The 19,332-nt window shown below is 55.6% G+C and overlaps 1 protein-coding gene across 1 annotated transcript; it reads left to right on the forward strand.

The window, feature by feature from the left end:
• The first annotated feature begins 13,577 nt into the window (after positions 1-13,577).
• On the forward strand, positions 13,578-17,955 carry BTG2 (BTG anti-proliferation factor 2). Its single transcript, XM_064636011.1, has 2 exons — positions 13,578-13,820; positions 14,810-17,955. Exons 1-2 carry the CDS (start codon positions 13,661-13,663, stop codon positions 15,142-15,144), a joined length of 495 nt encoding a protein of 164 aa, XP_064492081.1. The 5' UTR covers positions 13,578-13,660; the 3' UTR covers positions 15,145-17,955.
• The last annotated feature ends 1,377 nt before the right edge of the window (positions 17,956-19,332 follow it).

Consider the following 19,332-nt stretch of genomic DNA (forward strand, 5'->3'; position numbering starts at 1 on the left):
ACGGGGTGAAACGTGGCCTCGATTCCAAGCAGAGACGTTATCTCTGTCCCCACACTTCAGCAGCCACTGGCCTTGTTTTGCAAGAACAGTTTTGTTTCCCAATCTTGCTGGATGGGGTTTATCTCCCCAAGCACCTCCACCCTTTTTGCCATTCAGAGTTTCTGGGGCAGCAAGGGAACAAGATCCTTTGCCAGTATATCCCATTCCCTCAGGTTAGTGCAGCAGGAGGGGGAAGCCTAAAAACCTTCATGGAAACGAAGGAGCCTCAGGAATGAACTCAGAAATTGAGAATATTTGAGTGTGTCTCAAGATCCAGGGGGAGGGTTGGCAGATTATGTGGAGTTTAAGGGTGTGGAGTTTATGGGGCCACGAAATTCCACACTTTGAATCCTGTGTCCAGCTCTGGGCCCCTCGCTCCAAGAAAGACATTGAGGTGCTGGAGCATATCCAGAGATGGGAATGGAGCTGGGGAAGGTACAGCAGCACCTTTGAAAGAGCCTTTCCTTCCACGAGCTCCTGGATACAGGAGGTTCCTGTCCTGGGACAGGGGCTTGGAACAAGCTGATGATCCTTCAGGTCCCTTCCACCAGTGTGTGATTTGATGTGTCACTCCGAGCAGCTTCAGCCAATAATTCTGAATATTGCAGGTATGGGAGAAAACCCGTTTAGGCTGAGAACTGCTGTGAACTTGAAAGCAATAAAAGGCAAATTCATCAAAGAAGCTCCCAATTACTGCTGGCCCAGGGCTGTGCTGCAGGGAGGGAACACTGGGAACAGCGTGTGAACCCAGTTCGGCTGACGGGGAGTGGGGAAGCTGCACTGGGGGCACTGCCCTGGGTTTGATCCTGTATTCCTGGCTGTCACTGTGGGGACTCTCCTGGGGCTGGCCTGGGGCTGAGAGAGCCCTGAGAGGCTGCCAGGGCTCGGGGGAGAGAGGGAAGGGGAAGTAAAAGTGTTCATGTTATAATTTCTTGTAGCAGCCGTAATTCCTCCTCACGGGGCAGACCTGGGGATGGGGGTGGGAAGGGGCCCCCCTTTTGTTTGCTGACCCTTTATTTTACCCCCAGGGGAGTGAACACCCCCTTGTCCCATCCGTGGCTGGGACATGGAACATGACCTGTTTTCCCCACCCATCCCACCCCGACAATGCCCATTATCCCTGAGGAAAGGTGCCCTGGACTGGGATGCCCCACACGGAGCTGCCCTCTGTGCCTCCCTTCCCTTCCTCCCTCCCTTCCAGGCTGGATGCATTCCCTCTTCCAGGTATCCTGGCACCCTAAACGTGCTTGCCCATGGGAGCCCTTTGTTCCCATGCCAATCTCCATAAAAACTGGAAAACCAGCCTGTGCCCCCCCCAGCAGCACCCCTGGAGCTCCCGGGGCTCCAGCGCCCCGGTCATGGAGGGATGTCCATCTTTGGAAGCGGCTCTGCTCCCCAGCCCCGCTCCCCCTGCCCTCGTGGGAGGCTTTTGCTGTGCTCTGTGGCTGCTCCTACGTCACTTGTTTTGCAGAAGCTCTCGCCAGCTTCCTGCTGAGGAGCTGGGCCTGCTGACGTGCAGGGAACAGCCACGTCAGGCAGGGCCGGGAAGGGAAACGCGGCCCTTTTTTGGGTGCAGACGAGAGCAGAGTCCACTGGAGAGCACAGGGGAGGGCTGAGATTCGGGAACAGCTGGGCTCTGTCAGTAACTCAGCACTAAGGGCTTAAACAACCCCCGGGATAAACACACTCCAGGGCTGGCAGACCTCCCTCTTTTTTTTTTTTTCCCTCAGCTCAGCACAATATTTTCCTTTCTCTTTTAAAAACGTTGTTTCGCTGCTAATAATTAATTGGAGTGGAATGCTTTTCCAGGGTTATATTTGGATTTGCTTCTCCAATGGCTCTCCCCCATCCCACCCTCTCTAAGGCAGCTGGGTCGTTTTTTGGAAGTGGAAAGGGTCGTTTGCCCTCCACAAAACTTGGGAGGTCCATGTCCCGAGGCAGAGCCTAAACTGGGGCACTTTTGGGGGATCCAGCAGGCTGTGTGTGTGGAGAAAAAAGAGCTGGAGTAGCAAAGCAGAACCACTTCATAACACACCTTCAGTCTGGGGCTTCGAAATGCCTGGAAAAGGGGGATTAAAAAAAAAAAGGGGGGCATCAAATCAGAGCAGGCTGACAGTGGTGTGTTATTCAGAGCAGGTTATATATTTGCTCAGGTGTTTGGAAATCTGAGCAGTTTACAACAAGTCTTTAAGACAGGCTGAAGTCAGACCCCCACCTGACTGCTCCTCAGCTCCTGGGAAAACCCCAAGCCAGATGCAGAATCCCTGGCAAGGCACCTTTCCCCGGCACACACGTCCTCCCTGCCCGGCAGGGCCGTGCTCTCCCTGCCTCCCCTGCAGCTCTGACGTGGCTGCAGAGTTCCTCCTTTCATGTGGGTGGCTGTGAGATAAGACACACGCTCTGCTCTGGGCCTACGTGGCATCGCTCAAAAAACCCCAAAGAAACAGGGGGAAAAAAATCCAGCTCCCAAGGTTGCAGGGCTGGGAGGAGGAGGAGGGAGTCACCTGGGAACAGCTCCCACCCCGGCACAAACAGCCCCAGCTAAGGACAGTCACGGTGCTGCTCAGCTGGAAAGTCCCCGCATCCCCAGCCCGATCCAGGAGTGTGTTGCCATCACTGGGATCACACCCAGGGCTTTCATCTTATCTGGGAACCTGCTGAGCAGGGTCAGAGAGCAGGAGGCAAAGTGGGTCCATCAGGAAGGCTGCTGGTTTTCTCACGTTGGCCGTGGTGTGGTCAGAACCTTTTCTGTCCCACGTGTGATGCCTTTCTTTGCATAGTTAAAGCTGCATAAAGTGTCATTAGGCAGCCCCGTGTAATTAAGACAATCATGTAAGGTAAGCACCCCACAGAGTAATTGTGGCCAATTTTTCGCATACCCAGGGGCATTTATAGAGTCCAAGGTGGCCCTTCAGATGATTTACTTGCTTACATGTCTCTGAAGCACTCAGATGCCTCTAAAGGCCTCAGCTTAGGTGTGTCTCAGGTGACACCTTTGAAGTGGACACCCTTGTTCTGCTCCTGCTGGGAAAAAGCTGGCTGGAGAAGAACTCTTTTTATTTTCTTCCTTCTTGCCAAAAAAAAAAAAAAAAAAAAAAAAAAAAAAAGAGGAGATTTTTTGTCTTGTTTTAGTTCTGAAGGAGACAGAACCTGAGATTCTGGGTGGGAGTGATCCAGGTCCAGGTGGGACACACCAGAAGGGACTGACATGGAGAGCTGTCACCCCACAGGTGACTCTAGGCAGAGGCTCACTTGCTGCCTTCCTCCCTTGCTGTTTGGGGAGAAATTCCAGCCTGGTTCTGAGAAACCTTCCCAACAAAACGGTGCTGATGTGAAAAAACTTGGTTTGCAGTGGAAGGATCTGTCTGTTCTCCAGCTGACTCCTGTGTTTCAGACCCGAGCGTGGATCTGCAGAGCCAGTTCCTGTTTTCAGTTTTCTGCTCAGCAATAACCTTTCTTTAATTAAAGTCTCACCCCTTGCAGGAGGGCAAGAAAAGCCTCAAACATGAGGAGACTTGTGCCGAGATCTCAAGCGCTGGCAGCTCCGAGCTGGAATTTCTAGTGGGGGAGCACAACAGTGGGAGCACAATGTGGCCTTGCTAGAAAGAGGGAAAACAGCCATTTATGGTTGACAAGTGTGGACAGACGCCAAGGAAGGGCCCTCCTGGGCTCTGGAGCAGGCAGGCTCAGGGCTGGCAGTTATTCTTAGCTGCTTTGTGTGACCAAGAGGCCTCCGGCTGCCTGGTCTCTGCGAAAGCTGCTCCCCTCAGGAGCACTCCTGAGAAGAGGGAGTGGAAGGCTGGAATTTGAGACCCTTTTAAGGTCTGTTTACTCTTCCAGCCTCCGCAGATTTCAAGGGCATGTGCAGGAGGCCAATCTGAACTGGTTATCTCGGGGAGAGCTGCAGGCACAGGAGGGAGTGGAGATCCCAGGAGCCCTGTCAGCCACGACTAATGGGGCACATGGGAATGTTTCCCCGCTCCACTGAGCCATTTCCATCCCCAGTGTTCATGATCCAGGCTGAGAAAGGCCCCTCTGCAAGGACCAGAAGAAAACAGTCCTGGGCTCTGTGTTTTCTTCTGGCTGTTGCTCCAGGGAAGCTGGAAGGCGATTTTCCCCTCCCTTCCCCTCCTGTGCAATGTTTGCTGCGGGGAGATCTTCCCAGCATCCATCCTCTTTCTGGCAGGAGCTGCCTACAGCAACATTCCCAGCTCCTTCCCCTCATTGGCAATGCACCTTTCCAGGCTCACAAGTCTCCAGGTGCTTCCAGAACGGGAAGTGAACCTCCCTGTGCAGCAGGAAACTGAGGAACAGCGAGCTGGAGCTGCCTGGCACCTCTGTCCCTGTGCCCTGTCTCTGCCCACAGCCCCAACTGTGCTTTCCCAGCTGTCAGGAAGGTTTCTCCAGAGCCCTGTGTTAATTCCTTCGGTGTGAGGGAATTACAGGAAGGGAAGGGAAAAGTGAGTTATTGTCCTCACTGTTTTTTTCCAATCCTTTTGTTTTCTAAGGAATGTGGCTGCAAATCCCTGCTGCCAAAGGCTCTGGAGAGTCCTGCTGTGACGACAGGCCCTCCCTGGGGCTGCTGTGCCCAACAGGGAGCTGTGTCAGCCACGATGTTGTTTCTTCTGCAGCCGGGGAGCTCCTCCCCTTGTGATACAGCTCACCCCCCTCTGCACCCAGAGCCTTCTGCTCTCCTTTGCACAGCCTTTTCCTGGTGGGGAACAGTGTCCATAGGCTGGATTTCCAGTTGTTCTTGGCACAGCTGAGCCACCCTGTTTGTGTCTCGGTGCCTGCTCAAATTCCAGAGGTGCCGAGAGATCCCAGACGGCTTCGCTGCCCTCCCTGCGGAGACAGGGACAGAGCTGTCTGGGGTGGGAGAGGGACTGTCCCTGCCAGTACTGCTGGCTGGGGAGGGGCAGGGCTGGGGTATAACTGGGCTCCCCAAAGCACTAATTACAGTGTGAGATAGTGGTGCAGGACAACCACTCCAAGGATTTTTTGGGAACGTTGCTCAGCAGCAGTGGATGGAGCAGCCTGGGCCGGTGGCTGGTCCCTCGTGGTCACCTCTGCCCTTGCCATGTCCTTGGGGCCATCACATCCCTGGCACACCTCAGGGCAGCCTCCTGGGGACTATTGCCAGGACACTGAAGTTATGTTTAGCTCAAGCAGGTTTAAGTGTCCCTGGTTCGTTCCCAACCTGCTTCCACTCGGAGCTCTTGGGTTTTTGTAAAGTGAGACCAAAGTCCTGAGCAGACACTGAGCAACAGATCAAAACCTTGCACAGGCACCAAGATCTGACCTGAAAATGGCTCAGGAATCCAGCTCCCACCTCCTCCCCTCAGCCGTACACAGATAAAATCATGACTCTCTTCATTTCCTGAGTGGAAAAATGCCCCCAGAGCCTCTGCCAAAGCCTTGCCTGTTGCTCGAATGCCAAAATATGAAGGGGGAGCTTATGAGCTGCTCCTGTGAGTAACAGACGTGGCTCTAACCCGAAATTTGGGGTCCAAACGCAGCTGAACTCTGTGTGCAATCCAGACCCAGGCTTTTGAGTACATGACCCCTACTTGAACAGCTCCCACCCCCAGCAGTGCAGGGCCAGCTCCAGCTCTGAGCCCACATCCCAGCTCGGCTCGGGCCTCCTGGGCTTCCTTGAGTAACAGAACGTTCTGTGGGACTTCGCAACAGGCAGGGTGGAGAAAACCACATCTGCTTCCTCCTCGGAGCTGCCAGACAGACAGACAGAGACGTGTGAAGGCTGATACTGAGCCTGCCCCTGCTCTGCTGCTCAGCTGGCCCTCGGTGTTCCCTGCGGAGCAGCCGGGCTGTGGTTTGGGAGAACACGCCGGCCGGGGGGGACTCGTGGATGGTGGGGAGGTTTGCAAAGCCCCGGAGGGTGAGTCCCTGTGGGACACCCTGCCCCTGCCTCCCCCTGCCCAGGTGCAGCACCCCACCAAAACCAATTAGCCACCTTCGCCAGGGCGGGCGAGGAACCCTTGGGAACAGCCTGGAGCAGTCCTGCAAGAGTCCACCTGCTCCCCAGGAGGTATCTCTCCAAGCTGGGATCAGCTTGGGAAAAGGCACCACCCAGACCTAAGCTCTGGCAGGGTGTTGCCCTGCTTTATCTGGGCCTCTTTGTGCCCTAATTGCTGTTTGCAGGGACTGGGATCTTTGCTGGGCCCTGGGAAGCGATGGCCTCTTTCATATTTGTGGGTGTAGCCTGAGAAGCACCCCAAGGACCTTCTCCCACTGTCCCTGCTCTCCCACGCCAGGGCCTGGGCCAGCAGCAGCTCTCGCTGGCTGGAGCACAGAAGTCCACCCTGGATTTGCAGTCTGGGCACAGGGAGAGGGGTGGATTGGGCAGAGCTTTAGCTGTAGATTATTCCTGACATAATCCAGGCTGGGCAGTTGAGCTGCGGACTAAGAAGTGGGCTGGTGGGGAGGGAGAGGAGGGGAAGCCGGATCCATCTGGCCAGATCCACAATCTGTGAGGGGAATGAGATCTGGAGCCAGCCCCGACCAGGTCAGCGTGCCATGAACTAGAGCAGGCCCAGGTCTGAAGCTCTAAACCTACTTGTCTTCTCTTCTGCTAAGCAGCACCTGCTACACCGAGTCTTTGAAGCCTGCTGGGACTGACTGGATCCCTTCAGCCTGGTGGGAAAGCACAGAACTTCCCAGAAAGGTCCCGTTTTCTGGTTGACACTGTGTCACACAAAACCCTCGAGCGAAGGGCTCCGTGGTGGCAGCTCAGGTCTGTGGTGCCACAATGGAAATCGCTTTAATCTGTGACCGTCTCCTGCTCTTCCCCTCCGAACTGGGAGTAAATAACCTGCTTTTCACAGCCTTTCAGAAAACACATTCAAGCCCAGCAGAGACTCGGGGCGGCTCTGAACAGGGTCAGTAAATTCACTTACCAGCTGCTCCAGCCACAGAGCCTTTGGTGCTCCTGCCCTTGTTTTTGTGCCGGTGATTGGGGTTGCCATGGAGCTGCACCAACGTTCCCCTGGGTTAATGCTTTATAAGCAATAAACACAGATTTCGGCAATGTGCTGCCTTGGCAGCTCCTCACAGCCTGGCTGAGCTGCAGTTTGGCAGCCGAGTCACATTCTCACCACCTAAAAAAAAAAATCCTGTCCTGTGGTTTCAGCCAGAGGGGTTCGTTGGTTTGGTTTTTTTTTTAACTTCTTGTTTCTAAGAAAAGAAAAAAAATCCCTTTTTCGTAGCACGGCTGCGTGTCAGTGAAGTGTGAAATCCCTAAATATATCCCTCCCTCCAGCCTCCCTTAGAAGGAAAGGTGTGAGAGAGACCCAAGGAGGAAGGTTTGCCCAAAAAACACCGGGAAAGGGGAGGAATGCTGGCCCCTTATCCCATTATCCCAGCGGGCAGCAGCACCGGCACAGCTCCCTGTGTCCTGCCTGGGCTTTGTGGCTTGGAACAAGACCCAGCATCTCTGGCCTGGAAACAAGACCTGGCATCTCTCAGGCTCAGTTTTCAGTTGTGCTGGCTGTGCCTCTCCCACGTCAGACCCCAAACCCCCTCGAGGATGGTTGTCCGGGGGTGCCTTTGCGGTGCTGAGGAGGACTTGGAGCCTGTGTCCCGAGTTATCCCTGGGTTTGCCACCACAGTTAGTGCTGGGTTCACCTGTTCCCAGCTGTGTGTGGGGGGGAAATGGTGTTTTGACTGGAGTCAGGATTTATTCTGGGAGTTTCCAGAGGGGAAAGAGCAGGGCTAGGTGGCCACACCCCGGGGTGCTGCGATAAGGGACAATTACTGAGGGGCAATGGCCTCTGCGGCCCAGCTGTGTCTCACACGTGCTGTTTACCCTGGGCTGGAGCAGGGCTGGGGGAAGATGTTATCGCCAAGGGCTGCTGAAGGGCAGAGGGGTGGAGCAGGACCAGGGGGTGTCCAGGGCAGGTCTCACTGCAGTGCCTTATCCTGGAGCTCTGCTGCTCCTTGTTTCTGAGAGAGAACCAGGGCTCTGGACTCGTTTTATCTCATAAACCAACAAGCCTGACCCAGGCTTCACAGCTGACAACTTTCCCTGGCCCTGACTGTGCAAACACCTCCATCCCCACCGTGCCCCAGGTCCCCTGGCCCTGTGCCAGGGTCTCCTTTCTACCCCCTCACAGGGACAGAGGTGGGTGGAGGCTGTCGCATCCTGCAGAGAGGACGTGGAAAAAAAACAATAACCAAATGCAAAGAACAGGAAACCACCTCAGAAATCAGCGTGAGGTCAAATCCACACCTTCCCCACCGAGGCGGCTTCGTGAGGAGCCAAACTCTGAGGCTTCATCTCTGCTTGATGATACTGAGCTTTGAACAAACGTCCTCTTGAACCATCAACGTGGTCCAGCAGAAATCTGGTGAGACCAAGGAGAAAAGCCCTGTGGCAGCTGGAGCTCAGCACCAGTGGAAAACTAGGTCCAAAGTCCTAAGGAGTGTGAAGGAAAGCAACGCTTTCTGCTGTTACTCCCTTGAGTACAGCAATGTTTGCTTCCCAAAATACCTCTGAACAGATATGACAGGGTCAGATAGGTTGTTTTCCATGAGGGAACAAGGCGGGCAGCAAGGGAAGTGGAACAGAGGGAGGGTGTTCTGTGAAAGAGGGCTCTGAGGAACACTGTGGTCCCTCGCTGCAGCCCTGGGCTTGGGCTGCAAAAGCCACTGTGTGCAAATGCTGTGGGGAAATCCAGCTCCCATCCACACAGAAGCAGAGGGGAGTATTTAAAGGTCCTTGGTAGGACAAATGGAACTGCCTGGACATGCCCAAAATGTGTCCTGACATGTCCCGTCCGCACATCCCGAGGTCCCAGGAGTGGGATCCGGTTACAGGCGACAAAGAGCAAACAAAGGGTCGAGCTGACAAAAGACATCCAGGCACCAGAGTAGGTGACGAGGTGCTGAGCAGAGCCCAGTGCCCTGGAGCCAGGGGGGAGATAAGCTTTGAGGAGCCTGGTCTGCCTGACCTTGGTCTGGACTGCCGGGAATGGGGACGTGCTGGAGAACATGGGCTGAGGGAGCAGCTCGGGGGTTAAAGGGGGTTTGTTTCCTGCCCCTGCCCTCCCTCTCCCCCCAGTCGCATTTCACACGGTTCAGTCACGGCCTTATTTCACAACTGTGTGTTTTGAAAGGACTTATTAGCTATAAGTGTAGGCTGGGCTTTAGAGTCTTGCTTTATTGTTTACCCTGCCTGCTAGGCCTGTTTCTGGGGTCAGACCCGGGTTACCAATTACAGCTGTGATTAAACATATTAGCCCAGCTTACCCCTGGGCTTTTTTCCCCTTAAATTCCCAGTGATTGTGCTTAACTGGTGTTAGCAACCAGGTGGCTGCTGGCACTGCAGGCACAGTTGTCTGTGCCTCCTCCGGCACAGCCACGTAATGAGATTTGAGCCGGCCCAATACATCTATTATTTTTACAGTTCTGGACTGTTCCCAGAGGTTTCCCCCCCCCTTAACTTAAGGAAAGCCAGCCCTTGACTCCTCAAATCTCCACAGATAACCTCCAAACCCTTCCCAAAGGCTGGGGGGACTGGGAGAGACCCGGCTGGGGGAAGTGACAGCTCGTTTAGAGATCTGGGGGACACGTCTAACGAGGAGGATTTGGATGTTAATTCTTGATTCTGTGGAACTATTTTCCTGCCTGTAACAGGGGGTGCAGACTCCCACTGTGGCCATGTGACAGCTCTGATGGTGTTCCAGGACGGCTTGAAATTGGGGTTTGTGTCTCATGCCTTATAAACTTGAGCCCAGCAGAATTAAGGGTGTCGTCACCCCCAAAAAAGCATAACGAGCCCGAGTGCAGCGTGGGAACTGTTGCCTTTTAGGTGAACATAAAACACCACGAGTTGCTGACTTGCAAAGCCTCAGTCCCCGTGAGCAGCCTGGGCTGTCCCTGCTGAGTTTTAACCCTTGATTGAAAGCCAAATGTTCCCCTTTTATTGTAAAATTTCCAGCTCAACTGGTTTTGAGCCTCATTTGGATAAACAGGCCCAGAGTGTTTGAAAGCCTATCCGAACTCCTGATTCCTGTCAAACCAGTTACAGACCCAGCCTGGCCAATCGCTGGGGAGAAGTTTATTGGGTTTGGGTTGTTTTTTTTAAGTTGAATTCTAAATGCTCTCAGCCATTTTCAGCTAAACACAGGGCGGAAACTAATCCAGCCAGAACAGCATTAAACCCAGCTCTAACTTCTCTTCTTAAAATGAATTTTATTTTCTAATTGTTTGTTTGCTCTGTAACTCCTCAAAGCACTTTGAAAGCGTGCATTAAGCCTCATGCCCTGTCTTTAAGACTGCAGCCTTGTAACAGGGCCAGAAATTATGAGCACATAACCCGCTTAGAGGTCCTTGAGCTCCACAGGAAATCTCCTATTGGAAGGGCTTAGCAGAGACAATCAGATTTGGGAGCCCAGGGCCTGTGTCCCACCAGATGAACACACACCAGACAAAGGCCCTGAGCTGGGCACTGGGAGCCTGTGGAAAGGTGGTGACTAAGGATAAATGGAAGATCTGAATTTGGAGAATGGTGCCACCACTTACTCCATCCCTGGCAGAGCAGGGGGGACCAGGGGAACCTGCCTGCCCAGGGTGGCTCATCAGCAGCACTTAATGAGCACAGTTACCCCTAATGGCAAATAAATAGCCCTGGCTATGAGTGCTATTCTTGGCAGGCTGGAGGACAGACTTGCTCCAACTACTGTCCAGTGACTCAGGACTGGTTGATACCATCCAAGTATTCCTTTTGGATGGGAGAAACCAGCCCTTCTCCCCGTTCCCAGCTGGTCTGGTTGGGTGGCGAGCTCAGCCCAGGCCTCTCCCGTGGGTTTGGGAGAGCCAAAAAAAAAAAAAGAAATAAAAGTTGAGGGTTTATTTTCGCCGTGGCTTTTCCTGCTGTCTTTGCACAAAGGCATCTCCCCCGGGATGGTTCCCCTGCTCCCCGGGTTTGTGCTGACGGTGGCTGTGCCCACGCGCTGGGAGCGTGGCTGGCTCACAGCACAGGTGTGTTTAAAGCACTGGGGCTCTGCGTGGACAGGCTGGGGCTGGGTGTTTATCCAGCCTCATCCAGGGGCCTCTGGCTGCAGGATAACCAACCCCCTGCAGCGTGCTGGGCTCCGGGTTTCACAGGCCCCCACGGGCTCTTTCATGTGTGTTGCTGACTTAAGGGGAAAAAAAAAAAAAAGTCCTTAGACTTTAATCCTTGGGTTTATTTCAAAGCTTACAAAGGCAAATCTGGTTTATAGCAAGAGATTTGCTTGATTTCTTCTGCTCTGTGGATGAATGGAGCGGCAGATGGAGCAGGGAGGGGAGGACTCGGGGAACCCTTGGCTCTATCTCCTTGCGAGCTTGACCCCACCCTGTGCCTGCTGCACTTGCCTTCGAGCTGCACAGAGCACGAAACGGGGTCAGCACAGAGCCCTGCTTGGCCAGGATCTGTTATATCCACCTCTTCTATGACTTCAAAAGCCATTTTCTCCCTCTGAGCTCTGGCTCGATGGTCACACTTTGCTGCACAGCCACCGGCTCGTCCTGTGGGTGTGACACCCTGTGTGCAGTGTGTGCACCCAGGAGTGACAGGGGTGGGAGTAAAACGAGCTGCAGACTGCAAGCAAAAGGCCTCAAAAAATCCTATTAGACCCTGGAGCCATGGGAAACAATTGGAGTTTGAGAGCTGTGTGAAGAGGTGCTGGAAAGGCTCCCATCCTGTCTGTGACATCCCCCCTTTTGGGGGGCACGGGTGGGTGATGCTCTCACTGCCCCTTGCCAAGCGTGGTGCCCACATAGGACAGGACCCTGAGGGGCTCGGGGAGAGCCCCACTGATGTGGGATGTGCTGGGGCTGAGCAGCCCCAGGCTCATCCTTATCAGGGAGCACCTGATAAGCGACAGGAGCAGCACTGTGGGAACGCTGCTCCACGGGCACAGGCAAATCCACAGGAGCTCCTTCCCTGCCTCATCTGCCCCAGCTGCACCCACTGCTTGTGGAGATGCCAAATGAGGCCCCAGCCACAGGAGGAGAAAGAGATCTCGCTGGGGATCACATCAGAGCTGTGGCTTCAGATCCTCCCCCGGTGCACGCTGAGGAGGCATCTGGGGCTGGGAGACAATGGCCTGGAACAATCCCGGTCCTCTGCCAGGGAATATTCATTCACAGTCCCGGCCTGGTTTGATACTAACTCTCTCATGGTTGATCAAAGCAAAGGCAAGCAAAGAGCTTGGCCTCCCACTGTTCTTTAGCTCCGGGCCAGTTTCAGCAGGAGCTGGGCCAGTGTTTCTGCTGGGCAGCGTGGCTGGGCAGCTGGGCCAGCTGGGCCAGCTCCCGGCATTGTCGTGGCTTTAAGGTGCTCCTTCATCTCCCACAGCATCAGGGCTTGTGCTGCTTCTGCTCTCCCCTCCTGCTGGGCTGGAGGAGGCACCCGAGGACGTTCTGCTCCGTGCCTGCCTTGGCTTGTTCTCCCTGCTCCGTGATGGGACACGTCCTCCTGCGTCCCGCTCTTCCTCCAGCCTGGCTTTTGGCTGGCAGGAGGCACCAAGTCTGTCCTCACCCCTCACCCCAAACCCTCCTCAGGCAGCAAGATGAAGGTGGTCATGGCAGTGCTGCCCCTCATCTCCCTCACCTGCCTGGGACAGTGCAGGCAATGGCAAGTTCTCCCTGCACTCCTCGGGGATCTCTGGAAAGGGTTTGGACTTGTCTGGGAGAAAAGGATCTGTGAATGTGTATTGGGGAAGGAAATTTGGTGATGGAAACATTGCTGGGGAGAAAAGACCCCCTGTAGGGGGGTTTCTCTAGGGTCACAAAGGGCACCTGGGCTGCTCTGGCATGTGGAGGAGTGTTTTGGAAGGGAGACCTTAGAGCCTCTTCAAAGGGGCTCCAGGAGAGCTGGAGAGGGGCTTGGGACAAGGACCTGGAGTGACAGGACAAGGGGGGATGGCTTCAAAATGACAGAAAACAGTTCTAGATTGGATATTAGGAAAAACTTCTTTACTGTGAGGGTGGTGGGGCACTGGAATGGATTTCCCAGAGAAGCTGTGGCTGCCCCATCCCTGGAAGCGTCCAAGGCCAGGACGGGGCTTGGAGCAACCTGGTCTAGTGGAGGGTGTCCCTGCTCATGGCAGGGGGGTTGGAACGAAATGATCTTTAGTGTCCCTTCCAACCCATCCGATGACTCGATGATTCCACTGCTCGGGGCGGCTCTGCCGTGGGTGACTGCCAAGGAGCCGCAACCCCGCGACCCCCGGAGCGCACGGGGGCCGTGCCGCGGGTCGAGGGTGGAGTGTGTCCCTGTCCGTGTCCCTGTCCCGTCCCTGTCCCGTCCTTATCCCTGTCCCGTCCTTGTCCCTTGTCCCCCCCCGGGTCACCCCGAACCTGCCCCGTAACCGCCCCCCCCGCGCTGTGACGTCACCGCTCCTCTCGCGCTGAGCTCACGCGCTATTAGCATACCGTGATTTGCATACTCCTCGTTTGCATAGCGCCTCAGCCAATGGGGGCGCGCCGCCGCCGTGGCCCCGCCCCTCCCCGGCCGGGCATAAGGCGCGCGCGGCGCCGCCGGCGCAGAACGGGCGGAGCGGAGCCCTCGGAACGGGAACCCCCGATCCCAGCGGGAACCCCCGATCCCAGCGCCGGGATGAGCCACCGCCACGGCCCCCGCCGCGGGCCCCGCGCTGACATGGTGCCCGAGATCGCCGCCGCCGTCGGCTTCGTGTCCAGCCTGCTGCGCACGCGGGGCTGCGTCAGCGAGCAGCAGCTCCAGGTCTTCAGCGGGGCGCTGCGGGAGGCGCTCGCAGGTGAGTGCGGCGAGAGAAGCCCGCTCGTGTCCGGGCTCCTCCTGTCCCCCTCGGGGCCGGGCGCCCGCTGGTGTCCTTCCCCGGTGCTCCCAGAACTGGCTGTCTTTCTCCGGATGCCCCCGCCCATGTGGCTCCCAGGGCCTGGGATAGGACCGAGCATCCTCCGGGTGCCCCCCTGTGTTGCTCCCAGAACCGGTGTCCCTCTTTGGATGCCCACCTGTGTCCCCTGGGGTCGGGCACGCATCGATGTCTTTCCCTGACACCCGGCTGTGACGTCCTTGACGCCGGATACCTCTTCGTGCCTTTGCCTGGGTGCCCACCCGTGTCCCCCTGGGGACTGGCACCCACCCGTGTGACCCCAGGGCACCCACCTGTGTCCCTGTGGGGTCCTGCGTGAAACTGCCTCATCCTGGGAGCGAGCAGATCCCCTGCCCGGCCTCCGAGGGCTTTGTGCTCCCTTTTGGAGCCCTCCTTGCTGAGGGTGGATACAGACGATCCCAAGCCAGTCTGTGCCCCCTCCCTGTGTCAGCAGAGTCTGGCACTCCCCTCCCCACGGGCACGTCTGGGCTCGGCACGAACTGGGTGGTTCAGGGGTCCCCTCCCAGCCCGGCACAGCCGGGTGTTATCGCCCCGAAGGAGGGATGGTTTGTTTGTTGCTGTGCTCTGATAAGAGGTAGCAAAGCGCTCCTGAACTTAGAGAATGACCTGGCTGTTGCTCCCGGGCCGCGGTGCTTTGGGGTGGGTGATAGGGTATCTGCCCCGGCCACCCCGGCAGCCTTGGGGTCCCTGCACTGCCCTCCGGGGGTTTGGAGGAGCCGCACCTTGGAACAAGCAGTGACCAAAGAATCGAGCACTCGGCTCCGGAGGCAGCCTGAGGAGCACTCCCGAGGAGCCCCGAGCTCCCTCCAGGAGATGTGGGAGCCCTCGGGACGACGGCGGGACACAGACCCCCTCCAGCCTGCTCACCGCTCCTGTCGCTTCCCTTGCAGAGCACTACAAACACCACTGGTTCCCCGAGAAACCCTTCAAAGGCTCCGGGTACCGCTGCATCCGGATCAACCACAAAATGGACCCCATTATCAGCAAGGCAGCGAGCCAGATCGGACTGAGCCTCCCGCAGCTCTACCAGCTCCTGCCCAGCGAGCTGACGCTCTGGGTGGACCCCTACGAGGTGTCCTATCGCATCGGCGAGGACGGCTCCATCTGCGTCTTGTACGAGGCCTCGAAGCCCCCCAGCTCCTACGGGATGCTCACCTGCAAGAACCAGATGATGCTGGGCCGCACCAGTCCTTCCAAAAACTACATCATGACTGTCTCCAGCTAAATACTCCTCTTGTCCTTACACTGCCAAGACACAGGCTACTGTAATACCTCACCCGAGGATCTATTTTTAAGATGAAGAGCTATTTATATTTTTTAAAAAAATCCAAGAAAATCCAAAATTAAAATATCGGGCGCCGCTCTGAACAGAGGCGGGGCTCCAGGTGCCTTTTTTAAAGCTGTTGCAAGCTTGTGAGTTTTTCTTATGAAGCCGATATCTACCTAATTAGTGTTGGATGGCAGTTTTGGGCTGGCTCGCTCACTTGGGCAGCTTGGAATGGAGGATGAGGGGGAAGAGCCAGGCTGGGAAGTGTGGCTGGTGGTGGGAGATGTGTCACCTTCTCCCCATCCTGGTTCCCAGCACTATTGCTGTAGCACCAGGTGTTGCAATATTGCTGAGAAGGGGGGAAGGAGGTGCTGCCTTCCCTTCACTGCTTCACTCCCCAGCTGGTTTGATCTCTCTGGGGCCTGGATATAGTTCTGGGGGAGCCTTGCCTCGGGGCTGGGTGACGCTGGGGACCCTGGGATCCCTCTCCTTTGCTCTCACACATCTCCTGGACCTGCTCGGTGCGTGTTGCAGCTCTGCTCTGCCCCACTCCCAGCACAGCGAGGGGAGCTTGCCCTGCCTCCAGCCCCTCCACCTTCCCTGTCCACTGCTGGGCTGGAAGGGCCACGCTGGAAGTGGAGCAAGGCAGAGGTGCTGCACTGGGGATGCAGAGCCGTGCCCAGGATGACTCGTGCAGCTGCTGTGGTGGCACTGGAGGACTGTTTTCCCTGGTGCTCCCAGTCCCTGGCTGTCTCCCACGCTGCACACGGAGCCGGGCGCTCCAGAGCCCGAGACCAGCACGGGACAGCTGGGAATTACAAAGCCTCTCTGCTCTGTGTGGCTCAAACATCAGCCCAGACCTGCTCTTGTGTGGCCTCCCAGTGCTCCCGGGCGTGGGCTTGGCCTCCTGCCTGCACAAGTTGCCCAGTCCAGCTCCTGATTGTCACTTCTCCAGAAGAGCTGAAGCAACTCTCCCTGTGCTGTAGAGGTTGGTGTGTGAGAACCCCTTTGCTGCCCTATTTCTTAAAATCAGAAGTATTGGGGGGCTCTTCCCCCTGTGTGTGGGATGCTCAGATGCTTTGGTGTCCTAACTTTGCATTTAAAGTCACAGCACTTCCCTCTCCTCCTCTCCTGTCCCTGGGACCTGTCTCCAGTGACCCCGTGGTAAAGGGCATGGTTTGGTTCTGATCTCGTGGAACATAACTTTTGCACAATTAATGCCTGGTCCTGTGCTCTGCCTGTTCCAGCAAAGCTCCTTTTGCAGTCCCAGTGGAACTTGTGTTCAGGGAGACTGCCCAGATGTTGTTCAGGATTTGGCCTTCAAACTACAAATGGGGTGGGAGCTAAAGGGCTGCCCTAAACTTCACCTACCTGTTGGGAAGGAGCCTTTACTGGGATATTTGGATGTCCTTGGCCTTTTTACCAACCCACTGGTGCTCCTCCATTGATCCCAGGAGAAGGGATTGGAGCAAAGGGCATTGACATGGTTGGTTGTAGCAAAACTTCCCAGATTTGTCTCTCAGCCTACTCTTAACCTTCCTCTCTCCTGACCTGGCAGCTAACTGGCAAAACCAGGGTTGTTCCTGCCCAGCCTATGATGACTCAAGTTCTCAAACATTTGTGCAATATATTTCCAAATCTGGGGCTCTCTGGGAGAGGAAGGAAGCTCCCATCTGCCACAGTTCTTAGCTTGGTCTTTAATATATTAAATAACTCAGCACAGCTCCCCAACTCTGACTACTAACATGGAGAAGTTCAGATTTTTGTAAGCTTCAAATCATCAATTCCAGAACTGGAAAATCAGCCTCGACTCTAAAATGCTTTTTAAATGTCAAGTGGTTGTTTGTCCCTGAGCAGTAAGAGCAGAGTGTGGCCCTGGAGTTGCATCACTTCCCTCTGCGCCACCGAAATCTCTCACGTCAGCAAAGCAGAAGTTGAAACAAAGCACTGGGGCTTTTCCCATGGTGAACTTGTGCAATAGGTGACCTCACCGAGAGGGGAGCGCTTGGAAACTTCCAAAAAAGCAAATTCCCTTTTCAGGGAAAAGGGATCTCGGTGCTTTTTGGAGTCCTCCCTTGACCTGCTTGCGTGGGAAGCCCACGATGAGACCCACACCCAGCAGGAGCTTTGCTGGGCTCCTGGGCTGGCTGTGGAGGCTCCTGAAGGCTGGTACTTCCTTGGGCTGCAATTTGTCAGGATCAAAGCAGTCTTAAGATTTACACCCCCTTTTTAACTCTATTCCCTCCCTCTTCCCAGAAGAGTTTTCCAGGAACAACAGCCCCCACCAAAGGAATACACTATAACTGCTCCTAACGTGCCCCCACCTCCAGAACCAAAATAGCCTCATTCTTCTTGTCCCTGGTGTGGAGGAGCCTAATGTTAAAGGTGTCTGTTTGTAGCTTCAAAACCAACCAAATTTGGGTATAATCCCTTTCTCTTGTAGCTGGTTACACGTAAAAGCTGTGAATTTGTGTGCTCTGTTGCCTTCTGCCTACAAGCCTGATGTTCACCTGCAGAGCTGAGTGATGTGGAGTTTGAGACAGTGGATTTGAGGGGTTTTCTGTCATTTTATTTTTTTTTTTTTTACCAAGCTGGACTGTTGAACGGGACCTGCTTTTTGTATTTGGTTGAAAATGGTAGAAAGTCTGTAAGGACTTGGAGGAGGGAGTGGGGTGGTTACTAATGTACAGTAGTATTTTATATCCAGAGTGTACAGATCCTTTGACAGACCGATGCTTTTGTTACTTTAATAAAAATGTAGCATTATAACCAAGGCCTGTGTTCTTCCTGGGAGCTGCCCCGTGCTGGTGGAGGGGGTGGGGGTTGGGATTGCAGCCCAGATCCCACCCTGGGAATGCCACGGGCTCGGCTGGAGTGTGGCTGACTGCGAATATCCGGCTGCGTCACGGAGGAGGTTTAACAAAAAGCTGCTTAGTCAACGTGCTGACTCCAAACCTGACCCTCTAAACTGCAGGAATTAAGGCTGGGAATTGGTCTGGTGACTAATGCTGGGCTGTGGGTGTCCTGCCCTTCTCCTTCCCCGTGCTGGGCTCTGGCTTGGGCAGCAGGGGATTAATTCTCCGCTGGATTGTGGAAATCCCATGTCCTGCCAGGGCGGGAAGGTGTGATGGACCCAGTCCTAGGAACAGCTTAAATGGAGTCTGGGAAAGAAGGGATTAATGGTCTGAGGGAGCCATGGGGCAGTTCCTGGTGAAGCCTCCCTGTCCTTCCAGCGGTGACTGAGCCAGCAGAGGAGGAAGGGTGAGGGATCACTGGATTGCACTGAGGCATGTGGGCGATGCTCTGGGCCTGTCACGATAAAGGCACCCGGGGCTGAGTCAAGGCAGATCCTGTTTTGGCTGTGTCAGTGACCTCAGCATGGAGCTGTGACCCTGATCCCCAGGACAGGGACCCCCCTCCAGGAGCAGACCTGGCTAAATCAGCTTGTGCTGCTTTTGATCCAAAGCTCCATTTTTATGGAGCTCGGGAGGGCTTGAGTTGCAGCCTGCCAGTGTCCCTCTGACCCAGCCCAGGCTGCTCCCTCTGCCCTCCCGGGGTGGGGATGCCAAGGGGGGACATGGCCCTGGTCCCACCACTCTCCCTGGAGAGGGCAAAGCAGCTCCTCCCCTCCTGCTTGTGTCACAACGTGCCACCTCCCAGAGGGAAACAATTTGTGGGCAGATTTGGGTGCCGGGTCAAAGCCGCTCCCGTTTGAGCTCATCCCTTCATTAGTTTGCATAAACACACCCCAATTGCTGCTGCTTGTGAAACAGGGCTGGTGGGGAGGGACGGGCGGCTCGGCTGCTGATTAGCTGGGGAGTCACCCGGGTTCAAAGGCTTGGGGAAGTCAGGTGATGGTGGCCTTCCTCCCTCTGGCTTGCCCAAACCAGCGTGGGCTGCCAGGACATGATCCCGGGCTCCAGGCCCGTTCCCAGGCTGGTGCAGTCCATGCTGTGGCCAGCCCGGCGTGCTGTGACCTGTGCCTGGCATTTGGGCCAGCAGGCAGGGCCAAGATCAGCTGAAATTTGGGCTGCCCCCAGCCAAGATAAAAATACAGCTCTTACGCCATGGATCGGAGCGAGGAGTCAGCGCTTGGCACGGCCAGACCCCCCCAGCCTGTGCAGCCCTGACGTAGCTGCTATTTTT

This window comes from Pseudopipra pipra, chromosome 25, assembly GCF_036250125.1.
Source record: "Pseudopipra pipra isolate bDixPip1 chromosome 25, bDixPip1.hap1, whole genome shotgun sequence".
NCBI classification, from domain to species: domain Eukaryota; kingdom Metazoa; phylum Chordata; class Aves; order Passeriformes; family Pipridae; genus Pseudopipra; species Pseudopipra pipra.